The 13604-nt window shown below is 36.7% G+C and overlaps 1 protein-coding gene across 1 annotated transcript; it reads right to left on the reverse strand.

Annotated features, from left to right (window-relative positions):
- Positions 1–7336: 7336 nt before the first annotated feature.
- On the reverse strand, positions 7337–10462 carry LOC134237435 (acetyl-CoA carboxylase 1-like; the record flags this gene model as incomplete). The annotated part of the gene is made up of 7 exons (XM_062719558.1): positions 9926–10462; positions 9670–9795; positions 9471–9552; positions 9164–9262; positions 8643–8854; positions 7957–8166; positions 7337–7510 (listed from the first exon to the last, which is right to left on the reverse strand). Coding segments are annotated over exons 1-7 (1440 nt in total), but the record flags the coding sequence as incomplete, so codon positions are not given.
- Between the last annotated feature and the right edge of the window lie 3142 nt (positions 10463–13604).

Genomic DNA, 13604 nt, shown 5'->3' on the forward strand with positions numbered 1-13604 from the left:
ACTAGTTATTCTTATTATTATTATTTTTCTTCCTGGGAAAATTTTTCCGCGAGTGATCTTGTAAACTACACATCCGACTTAGGTGAAACCTTTTTAGGGTAAGTAGGCATGTTATGTAGATTTGCGGAATCAAGGTCATTTTGCGCGCACGTGCTTGCAAGAGCGCACACGTGCAAAACTTAAAATGACCAATATATAATGGATATTTTCTAACTTTTCTATTTTGTGACGAAATGTTTTGAAACTTATAATGTAAGGATATATTAGTAGTATGCACAAGATGACACGGTCAAAATAGCAAGATCGCACGCTCATGCACGTGCGCTTCGCTCTGATTGGCTGAAACTAAAGTCTCAATATCTTTTTTGTCTTTTGATAAAATCATTTGAAATTTTGAACATAGTCATACATTAGGGAGATCTACAGCCTGTAATATAAGATTTATCATGAAAGCATGTGCATGCACATGTGCTTGCAAGAGCTCGCACGTGCAACGCAAGAAATGTCCAATATAATTGATACAGACGTAACTATTTAAATTATTGTTGAAATGCTTTGAAACTCATATTATAAGTATATATTAGAAGCATAGACAAAATGACATGGTCAAAAAAGTAAGATCTAACGCGCATGCACGTGTGCTTCGCTCTGATTGGCTGAAATTAAATTCTCAATATCTTTCTTGTTTCTTGTCATAATCCTTTGAAATTTTGAACACAGACTCATATTATGAAGATCTACAGCATGATATATAAGAATTTTCATGAAAGCATGTGCATGCCCGCTTGCTGCAATCTGATTGGCTGAAACATTAAATGGCGATATCTCCTTTGTTTTTTGACGAAATGCTTTGAAATTTAAAACATAGTCATGCATTAGGATATCCTACAATATGATAAAGAAAAAAATCATGAAATCACACGCATGCACGTGTGCTGCAATCTGATTGGCTTAAACTTGAAATGGCTATAACTCCCTTGTTTTTCAACCAAAGAGGATGGGATTTAGAATATAGATAGATATTAGGGACTGCTACAAGAAGGTATGGTCATCATGCACGTGCACGCATGTGCGTGCATTTGGAACGAGTGAAATGAAAAATACACTTGAAAGAGTGATTTTTCTTACTTTTTGACTGAATGCTTTAATATATTGTATATTAAAGGACAAGATAGGGTAAGACCAGTATTTGGCCCCCGATTTTGGGTGTCTTTCAGAATGATCCAACAGTTTATCCATGAAAACCTGTTTTCACCCCTGCCACAAAATGAGTACTGGTTTTAAGATTAAGAATATGCAGAGGTCACAGTGAGGTCAGGAATTAGGTCAATTTTCGAAATTTCTCATTTTTACGCAAATTTTCACTAATTTTACAGCACATTTTCTTTCGGAAAACATAGAGCACACGCTTGCCTATCTACCAAATTTATATATTTTATACACTGATATCAGATGCAGTATATGTGTAAAAATCTCAGATAGGCAAGCGTGTGCTCTATTTTTTTCGAAGAGAAATGTACCCAAAATATGATGAAAATCCACCAGAAATGAGGAAATTCGTGAAAATGTCATATTTCTGAACCCTCTAGTGGCTTCCATGTAGCCTTTGAATCAAAATTAGTGCTTGTCTTAAAGTAAGCATCATTTTAACTTCTTAACTACAAACTATCACAGTTTTATCAGTGTTCTGATTTTTATATCAAAAATTCGGCTGTTACCCTATCTTGTCCTTTGTAGATAGTGTAGACAAGATGATGTGATCATAACGCACATACATTCATATGCGCACGATTGCAATGCTAAAATTTGAGTATAATTGGTATTCTTCTGATAAAACGTTGTTAAAGTTAAAAATGCACAGAGTTTGTCTTATTTAATGAAGCTTACAGGGAATATGGCACCAAAAAGGAGTTGGGGGAGCGTTTGGGGCACTGTAAATGTATTCTTGTTACAGTTAGCACTAGTTTTTCATAAGGTCAGGAAAATATTTCTCAAATGAAAAGAAGTAAAAAAATCATGAGTAAAATATATTTTTAAAAATTGTTTTAAACTTAGTATTAATTGCTGCTACTATGTTTCAATTTAATTATCATTTCTCATCAGATAATTGATAATTTATTGTTATGTAAAAAAAGAGTTTACAATAGATACTCCCCAGCCTGGGAGTATATAAGATATGAAAGGAAATCGTCATGATGTTCCGGATAATAATGACGCGTAAAAGTGCATGGTGATTAAAAATTATAAAAAAAAAATTCAACCAGTAAAAATTGTTTTGAACATGCTGTACAGCTGCAAATAATACAAAGACATTTTCCTACATTTTGCACTGCGCCTTGCAGCATGGTCATGGGCATATTATCACGTGACCAAGATCCAGGGAATCAGCACCCGGTTCATCTTGATCAGACCTACATCTTCATTTTGATGACAATTCTTATCATTTATCGCTGACCTTTTTAAGTAACGTCGATGAATCTATTTATAAGCAAATGCTGTAATGTGTCTATATTTGTCTTAATTTTATTTAATTATTTATTTTGCTTTGAGGACAGCCTGAAATAAAAATGATTCAACTATTTCACCTTTGAATTCCTTGCATGGACACTTTGAAAATTGTGAAAGAAATTTCTTAAATGTACATGTAAATTTCGTTTGCGGCCGATTTGATGCTTTGCATCAATTTAACTTGTATAACACTACTGAAGGCAATCGTTTTTATAACTGTGTAAATACAGGTATGGGGTCAAGAGGTCATAGATTTGCGTTTGGATAAACGTTCGACGTAACTTCTCTGTTACTGATACTTTATTACTTATATTTACATTTGTGACTTATTCTAAGTTATTCATACTTTTTATTTGCCTGATTGTTACTTTTAATGTTTGAAATGCGTTTATTTTTCAAACCCAACAACATGTATGTAATCCACTGAATGCGCGTCGACCCTTTATGACATCACAGAGAATTACGTCTAACCTTTATCCATATGCACATCTATGATCTTTTGAACCCGTACCTGTATTTATAGTTATAGATATATGTGTAGACAAGTGCAAATTCAATATTTTTACATCATGTACCTCACTTTCCAATTTTATCAGAACGTAATTTTTATTATGTTGCGGAGCCGAGGCTGACGTCATTACTCGTCACGCTGCAGCCAGATCTATATGTGTGAAGTGAACGGCAGACCTTAGCATTTTGTATTTTTCACACAATATTACAGAATCCAGGTGTGTATTATGTATTTTTAGCTCTACTGGTCATAGACCAGAAAAGCTTATGCGATGGTAATGTGTTCGTCGTCCGTCTGTATGTCTGTCTGTCTGTCTGTCTGTCTGTCCGTCTGTAAACAATTTTTCAAAATGCTACTCCTCCTACAGTTTTGGTCTGATTTCAATATAACTTGGCACACAAGTAGACTACACTAAGATACATAATTCTGTGTATCGGTTTTTGATTTCGATGAACGGTGTTGCCGTTGTTACTAAAAATAGAAATTTTTGCTTCAGTCTCGAAAGAGACTAGCTCCTGGTTTTTAGCTCTTCTGGTCAGAGACCAGAAGAGCTTATGCGATGGTAATGCGTCCATTGGTGTCCGTCCGTCTGGTATATATATGTCCGTCTGTAAACAATTTTTCAAAATGCTACTCCTCCTACAGTTTTGGTCTGATTTCAATATAACTTGGCACACAAGTAGACTACACTAAGATACATAATTCTGTGTATCGGTTTTTGATTTCGATGAACGGTGTTGCCGTTGTTACTAAAAATAGAAATTTTTGTGAAATTCTTTCAAAATGCTACTCCTCCTACAGTTTTGGTCTGGTTTCAATATAACATGGCACACAAGTAGACTACACTAAGATACATAATTCTGTGTATCGGTTTTTGATTTAGATAAACGTTGTTGCCGTTGTTACTAAAAATAGAAATTTTTGTGAAATTCTTTCCAAAATGCTACTCCTCCTACAGTTTTGGTCTGATTTCAGATATAACTTGGCACACAAGTAGGCTACACTAAGATGCATAATTCTGTGTATCGGTTTTTGATTTCGATGAACAGTGTTGCCGTTGTTACTAAAAATAGAAATTTTTGTGAAATTCTTTCAAAATGCTACTCCTCCTACAGTTTTGGTCTGATTTCAATATAACTTGGCACACAAGTAGGCTACTCTAAGATACATAATTCTGTGTATCGGTTTTGATTTCGATGAACGGTGTTACTGTGGTTACTAAAAATAGAAATTTCTGTGAAATTCTTTCAAAATGCTACTCCTCCTACAGTTTTGGTCTGATTTCAATATAACTTGGCACACAAGTAGACTACACTAAGATACATAATTCAGGGTATCAGTTTTTGATTTCGATGAACGGTGTTGCCGTTGTTACTAAAAATAGAAAATTCTGTTAAATACTATCAAAAATGATACTCCAAATAACAGTTTTAGTCTGGTTATAATATAATGTGGCATGCATGTAGACTACACCAAGAAAATAAAAGAGACTAATCAAGGATCATTATTCTATTATTGCTGTTGAAAAGTTTCAGTTTTCAACTGCTTACAGTAGTTTTCTTCTCCCTTTGCTATAAGTACAAACCAGTAGAGCTTCAGTCTGTTACAGCAGAGACTTCTGGTTGCTAATTGTTTCCTCGTGTGCATTTATGCAAATCATTATAAGAATGCATTTCTTAGAATTCCATGATTTGTACATGGGTTGTGTATTCGGTGAACTTATTCAGAAGGGGTGCAGCCTAATTTACTTGCAAAGTCGTATTTTACTTTGCAACCAAAAAATGGCGGATACGAAGCGGAGAAGCAAATGAGGTCAGTATCTTTTGTGTAATTTTAGGAACTATAATTATTAATTTTGATAATGGGATGTACGTTTCGGTGCGCCTATCTATCCTTTCCAACGGGAAAACTAAGCTAAAGCGATTTACTTTACGATGAAAAAATTATTGAAGAAAAACCATAGGCATGTGTGTCTTTTGTTTGTCGCATTCATAACAATCATCGGCTATTTTGTAGAATATTGCACATTCCAAAGCTGTGAAAATTACATATATTTGTAAATTTTCCGGTAAAATATTAGAAAAACACAATTTCCATTCACAAAAAGTCAGCTTTAGAAATTTAATCAACAATTTACGACTTTAGGATTAAAATTACTTTGCAAAGTTGATATTAGGACATGTTTACTTTGCAACTCTGTGATTTAGAACGTTAGTATATTGAAAATTCAAAAGGCCTCTTCGCCAAAATTACTGGCTGTGACATAGTGTTTGCAAATAAATTGTTTGCTTTCCAAAATGAAAATGACATGTCAACCAGCATAATTTAAGTGCATTGTGTGTACACTGTAATTCCTATCATTCTAATGATGACGGGGGGTGTATTTTTTGGTTTGTTTCTCCCTTGCTGTGCTGTACTTTTTAAATTTGTTTTTGTTTTCTTTCTGAGAGACTGGCTTTGAAACGCTCGAAAAATAGGGGGATTCTGGACAAGGCTAGGGCATATGCAAGTTTCATAGAACATTTAGACTGTTCTCAGTCGGGTGGATTGCAGTCCACGGATCTTACATTCCATCACCATTGAGAGTGGGTGTATTGGAAAAGGAACTGTACAGGGTGTATAGAAAATCAGCAATTTTTTTTTGTGCTGTAACTCATTAACTAATGAAATTCAATTTTAATATGTATAATAATTTATTTTTACGACGAAAATTGTCATAAATTGTAGTGGTATACATTGTAAGATGTCAGATGACACTTTTATAACAGTAATTGTCATTTTCTTTCATCGCATTAAAGTATTTCATGTATTAAATTTTACTTGTCAATATATACTGTGAACTGGAATAAAAGTTTTGATAGTTGAATTTGTATAATTTGCATGTACAGTGTATTAGAACCATACCATGCAAAAGATACTGACCTCATTTGCTTCTCCGCTTCGTATCCGCAAAAAATACCGCCATTTTTTCGGTTGCAAAGTAAAATACGACTTTGCAAAGTAAATTAGGCTGGACCCCTTGTTATTACTTATATTTACATTTGTGACTTATTCATATTTTATATTTGCATGATTGTGACTTTTAACGTGTGAAATGCATTATTTTTCAAACCCAACGACATACATATGTAATCAACTGAACAGGGGTCAACCTAATGAATCAACAAATTAACGCACGCCATATTGCATCATCTTTTTAAATACACATAAGTGGCCTTAAAATAGGGCACTTTTAAATAATGATGAGGGAAAAAATTAAAAATGTTTACCAAAATATACATTTCATAATTTAAAATAACAGAAGTTTTGCTCAGAGATGTTTTAATTATTACTTTTAACTGATGTTCAAATATTTTTTTAATATGGTAAGCGATACACAGATACACATGCAGTATTAGTTAAGGTAAAGTGTCTGGTTTATTTCTTCTCATATGGTTAATAATGTAACTTACCAAGTTTTTTTTTTGTTCTTATTTTCTAATTTCTTCTTATAAAAATCGACATGTATGTTGAATATATCCTCACTAATAATTTTTTTTTAAACCTTAAGAATACATTACGTGTCTGCCGATAATTAATAACATGTTGACAGATATTTACAACAGACACCAATCATATATTTTTAAAGCATCTGTTCAACAGTTCTACACTTCTTCAGTATGTTAGATTCTCGGAAAACCGGCCACCCCTCTAGTCCGGCCATTTTATTCAGTCCGGCAGCTGGCCGGTTCAGAGAAGTTTTACTGTATAAATAATCGCTGTGTAATATTAAGAATTGATTTACTTGATTAAAACGTTAACAAACAAAAAAATTCATTTTTGACTTCACATTTTTGTTAACATATTGCTCCTACCTATCATATAGGTGGCGCATTCACTAGGTCAATATTGTCACAGAAAATTGAATCCTTGACTATATGTTGGACTCTTGATAAAAAAAACAATGTTTTTAATTAAAAAATGTTATGTCTTGCATATGAAAGTAAATGATTTCCTACACTCCCATCTTTCTCTCTTTGGATTGCTTTATTCTTTTTCCTTATGACCGAAGTATCAAACGATGAGAATAATCACTGATACTGATAAAAAAAATGTAAAATTTGTTTCTTATGACTCTGCATTTGCCAAAAAACAAAGGAAGAAAACAAGCAGCTGAATGTCTATTTTTTACAGACAATTGACTCAAAAAATATTACTCCACACACTGGAGTTTTATTTTACAAGAGAATCTTTGATTTTAATTTGAATATGCATCTATAAAAAAACAAAAATTTCAAAAAACAGCATTCATGGCAATCTGTCATTGTATTCCTTTACCTGTAACTGTGCGGCCGGTAGGTTGATGTCGGCCACCATCTCTGTACACGGATGTTCCACTTGTAGACGTGGATTGAGCTCCAGGAAGTGGAACATCTCTGTCTCCTCGTTATATAGGTACTCCACCGTACCGGCACTGACGTACCTGACCATCTTAGCCAGCGTCACCGCAGCCTAGAAATATAATACACTCATTATATATAGGAACTGTACCGGCGCTGACGTACCTCACCATTTTAGCCAGGGTCACCGCGGCCTAGAGAGATAATATAATTTTTGTCTTGCTCAATGTCTCAGAAAACATTTTCAATCAATCCTTGCTATCTCAAACTTAATTGGATTGAGAAAAAAGTAAGAGTAAATAAGGATGTGAGATACAGGGGTGAAATATTAAAAGAATAAGTGATTGTAGACTTCTAAATCACTTCGACATATTGATATTCGTAATATAGAGATGTATTGTATTAAAGTTTGACCGTACATGTATTTTGAAAATACTTTAAAAGAAGTCTTCTCTTTTGTTGTGAGGAAGAATACTTTATTTTGCTTTGCACACAAAGTCTTGGAACAGTTTGTTGATAAATAAACTTTTACCACAATTAACCCCAAGCTCTACCTACCTGTTCCATCTTTTCGAACACCTCTGGTTTGGCTATAGAGGCGGGCGCCTCCTCAATGATCTTCTGATGTCTCCTCTGGATGGAGCAGTCCCTCCCAAACAGGGAGATGGCGTTACCGTAGTTATCGGCCAGGATCTGGACCTCCAGGTGACGGGCGTGGTTCGCCAGCTTCATGATGAAGATGGGGGATCCCGGAACCTCAGCCTGCACCTATATTTAAAACACAGGATTCCTCTTTTCTTTTAGATCAATCATCATTACATGTAAAGAACTTTCTGATTACAGCTAAGAATTGAAACTCAATATTGTAAAAATTCTGTTTGAAACAAAATGTGTCTAATTCTTAGAAGCAGAATTTTGTTGAGAATATTGAGAATTTGGCATAATCAGCAAGGGTTCTGAAATGGCTAAAATTAAATATTCATTGGCTAACAATTCACTCCTTTCTAGTTGTCACTATATCTCTTATATCTCTTAACATTATAAAACTGCTTAATCTACCTCTCACTGAAAAATATATTTATACCATTATTTTTAATGAACCCAAATGGCCATAAATTTGCCTCTCACTATGATTTCCACTTATTTATAAAAGGTATCTATCTTTATCCTTCACATACAAAAAATTTCTTACCACTTTTTATGCATTCACCCTTCAAAACAAAATAACTCTTTCTATTCTTTACCTGTCTGAAGAGATTGGGGAAGTCGTCAGCATTCTCTGCCTTCCTGATGCCCTTCCCTCCACCTCCCTCCGAGGCTTTGATCATCACAGGAAACCCGATCTTATTGGCCGATTTCAGACCCTCGTCCACGTCGGCAACACACCCCTTCCTGAAGAGGTCCTGGGGCACGCTCACTGGCTTATTGTCACTCTTAGAGTCGTTCAGGGTCAAGCCTGGAATGAAAATGTCCAGTAAAGTTATCTTCATGGGGTCCAATCTTGGAGATTTTTTTTTGTGATTGTGACATTTAAGAGATTAACATTAACATGATATTTCTTATTTAGTGAATGACATAAATTTGTGACATGAATCTCTTTGTACTACGACAGCAATGAGAATTACAATATTACAGCATTATAAAAGTATATATTAAGTATATTTCAACCTCATTTTTTACAACATCTTCAAAAAATGACTTTTTAAATTAATTTATTATTTTAATAAAATCATTAGTGAACATTGATATAAATTGTATAAAATACCTGATCCACTCCATGGCATGGTGGAGACCTTTGCTGTCTGGGCTACAATAGAGGAGGCGATCTTGTCACCCAGGGCCCACATAGCTCCCTCTGGTGGACCTGTTCATAAACAAGAGCAGATAACTTTACACCTTATGTGAAACAAGCTACACCAAAATAATGCCTCAAATATGACCTTATCGGTTAATAAAAAGAAGTATTTCTTAACAAAAAGTCAAAATATATTTTAAAATTATTTCTGCAAAATAGATAAAGTGTCTAGAGACATTGATACCTAAGAGTGTGTCTTTAAATTGATTAACATTACCAATAAATATGATTCCGTTTTTATGGAGTAGTTCTGGTAACTTTGGATTCTCTGAAGCATGGCCCCAGCCCGCCCAAACAGCCTGCAAAACAGAAAAGAGAGTATTTAGTTTACTTGTACATGTATTTACACAGCCAAATTATTAAACAGAATAACAACATAAATCAACAATCTGAGTAAACTATAGTTAAAATAGTACTGTATATTTAATGAGATCTAGATTCATCATGTGCAGCACACCGGGATCAAGACTCATCTTCTCTTTGGCCATCTGCCTGTGGAACACCCTGCCACACACAATACAGCCATCCGCCTGTGGAACACCCTGCCACACACAATACAGCCATCCGCCTGTGGAACACCCTGCCACACACAATACGGCCATCCGTCCGTGGAACACCCTGCCACACACAATACGGCCATCCGCCTGTGGAACACCCAGCCACACAAAATACAGCCATCCGCCTGTGGAACACCCTGCCACACACAATACGGCCATCTGCCTGTGGAACACCCTGCCACACACAATACGGCCATCCGCCTGTGAACACCCTGCTACACACAATACAGCCATCCGCCAGTGGAACACCCTGCCACACACAATACGGCCATCCGCCTGTGGAACACCCTGCTACACACAATACAGCCATCCGCCTGTGGAACACCCTGCTACACACAATACAGCCATCCGCCTGTGAAACACCCTGCCACACACAATACAGCCATCCGTCCGTGGAACACCCTGCCACACACAATACAGCCATCCGCCTCTGGAACACCCTGCTACACACAATAAGGCCATCCGCCTGTGGAACACCCTGCAACACACAATACAGCCATCCGCCTGTGGAACACCCTGCTACACACAATACAGCCATCGGCCTGTGAAACACCCTGCCACACACAATACGGCCATCCGTCCGTGGAACACCCTGCCACACACAATACAGCCATCCGTCCGTGGAACACCCTGCCACACACAATACGGCCATCCGCCTGTGGAACACCCTGCTACACACAATACAGCCATCCCCCTGTGGAACACCCTGCTACACACAATACAGCCATCCCCCTGTGGAACACCCTGCTACACACAATACAGCCATCCGCCTGTGGAACACCCTGCTACACACAATACAGCCATCCGCCTGTGGAACACCCTGCTACACACAATACAGCCATCCGCCTGTGAAACACCCTGCCACACACAATACAGCCATCCGCCTGTGAAACACCCTGCCACACACAATACAGCCATCCGCCTGTGGAACACCCTGCCACACACAATACAGCCATCCGCCTGTGGAACACTCTGCTACACACAATACAGCCATCCCCCTGTGGAACACCCTGCCACACACAATACAGCCATCCGTCCGTGGAACACCCTGCCACACACAATACGGCCATCCGCCTGTGAAACACCCTACCAAACACAATACGGCTATCTGCCTGTGGAACACCCTGCCACACACAATACGGCCATCCCCCTGTGGAACACCCTGCCACACACAATACAGCCATCCGCCTGTGGAACAACCTGCCACACACAATACGGCCATCCACCTGTGAACACCCTGCCACACACAATACGGCCATCCGCCTGTGAACACCCTGCCACACACAATACGGCCATCCACCTGTGGAACACCCTGCCACACACAATACAGCCATCCGCCTGTGGAACACCCTGCCACACACAATACAGCCATCCGCCTGTGGACACCCTGCCACACACAATATGGCCATCCGCCTGTGAACACCCTGCCACACACAATATGGCCTTCCGCCTGTGGAACACCCTGCCACACACAATACGGCCATCCGCCTGTGGAACACCCTGCCACACACAATACGGCCATCCGCCTGTGGAACACCCTGCCACACACAATACAGCCATCCGCCTGTGGAACACCCTGCCACACACAATAGCTGTCTTGCCAACCCTAGGGGCCTTCAACCTGCGATCCAGATACCCGAGGCAAGACGACCTTGATTTATGATTGTGAATACAGACTTTAAGTGTACAGTCCTTAGTCACTGTATGTACAGAAGTTAGACAATATTCAGTCAACAGAGGAATGAGCATAAGAAGATTTTTTTATTCAGTCAGTTTAGTGTACCGGTAACATTCACATAAAAGACAGTCCGTGATCCGGAAGTTTAAGGGTTACTTTACTGCGCCAGGTTCGAAATAATTCGACTTCAGAATCTGAGGCACATTTATTCCAAAGATTTCATTCTTTTGTTAAGATCAAAAGAGTGAGGAAACTAATGCATGGTAAAAATATGGCTGCATTTCTTGTGTATGGTGGATTTGCACGCTGGAAATGGAAAAGGGAAGGGGGTAGGGTAGTTATGTGTTACCTTCAGAATTTAAAAGATAACATTCACCATTCTAATGAAAGCTCTGAGGTTTCAAAATAATTAGTTTTATCTTACTGTCTTTGTTTTTGAAAATCATTACACAAAAAATTCAGATATTTGTATTTCACTGCTTGTTGTACTATTATTTCTTTTGCGTGTCAGTATAATACGAGATGAAATCTTGTATCAAAGAACACTTAGTTGATAAGATAGACAGTATCAACAACCGGACTGTAACAACGAATTTAATTGGGTGAGGGACAGACAGACACCTTACTATCGCATAAGCTCATCTGGTCTTCAACCAGTTAGCTAAAAATAAAGAAACAAAACATTTAAACTTTTAAAACTCAAAACCCTTTTTTCAAAGGGATGGTGGCAACAAAAAAGTTAAGAAGCTTTGAGTCAGATCATCAAAATGAAAATTTCTATATTGAAAGATTAATATATTCAGAAACACATGGGGGTTCAGAACCCTCCTTTCACCACTGTATACTACCAGCCTTTATCTAATTTTAAAAGTTTTAAATTCCCTCTTTAGTATTTGTGTAGCTAAAATGAGATGGAAAGATAAACTGTCTTTACATATCCTGTCTATATTAGTATAGACATCAGAAAGATTATATCCTATATCTCTAACAATCTGTTATAAGTGAGAGGGAAAAACTAAACAGTTACTTCCTACAACATTTTCTTCCATAACCATGAAAGGAAAACAAAAAAAAAATGCAATTATTGAGAAGTTTTTATTAAAATTCATCACATTGCTAGGAGAAGCAATGTTACTTTTACATTCAATTATATTAAATTTGTGTTCAATATACCTAATTACATTTACTGAAATTCAATGCACACAGATAGACAATTTGTTCGACAGTCAATAAATTAATATTCAGAATATACACAACTTGGTTTAAAAAGGAGCAATATATATGATATTCATCATAGGTAGAGTAATAATAAATTAGTACAAATAAGTACAAAAATAATTACAAACCCTGGTAATGTTTCACATATAATACTGAATCGAATTACAAAACAAATTCATGAACAATTCTAATAATTAAGTCATTATGAATGACAGATATGGATTTCATATAATGCAATTTTATGCAAATTTGATCCAAATTGCACCTAATGATTTCATATGATTTGTTAAATAGATATGTTTTTTAATACAGTCACTGTTGATTCTAATTGTTCATTCTGGTCACGTGTCCATGTTGGCCAGAATTCTGGAGACCTCTGACCTTTGACTTGAGGTCATGTGTTGTGTGATGTGGACAATAGAATCCATGGCAACTTCTGGATTGTTTTGTATCAAGCTGTCAACAGAAAACAAAGTGTGTATATCAGCAATGTTTCACTAATAGAAAAATGGTAGCGAATTTACAGTTTCACTGTCACTAATCTTGACTCGTCCAAATGACTGGATATGTATTTTTCAGCCATCAGTTTTTTTCTGACTATAATCGAGGCAAAATGATTCATTGGGTTTAACACAATGTCGAGACTATAGCTCTACTTGTTTGTACTTATAACAAAGGAAGAGAAAACTAGCCATTGCCATCAGACCAAAACTGTAGAAGGAGTAGCGTTTTAAAGGAATTTCACATAAATTTCTATTTTATGTAATCATGACAACACCGTTCATCGAAATCAAAAACGATGCAGTTAATTATGTATCACATTGAAGTCTACTTGTGTGTCCAGTTATATTGAAATCAAACTAAAACTGTAGGAGGAATAACATTTTTAAGGAATTAT

Source organism: Saccostrea cucullata, unplaced genomic scaffold, assembly GCF_032062105.1.
Source record: "Saccostrea cucullata isolate Sc308-1 unplaced genomic scaffold, CSIRO_AGI_Scuc_v1 ctg15291, whole genome shotgun sequence".
NCBI classification, from domain to species: domain Eukaryota; kingdom Metazoa; phylum Mollusca; class Bivalvia; order Ostreida; family Ostreidae; genus Saccostrea; species Saccostrea cuccullata.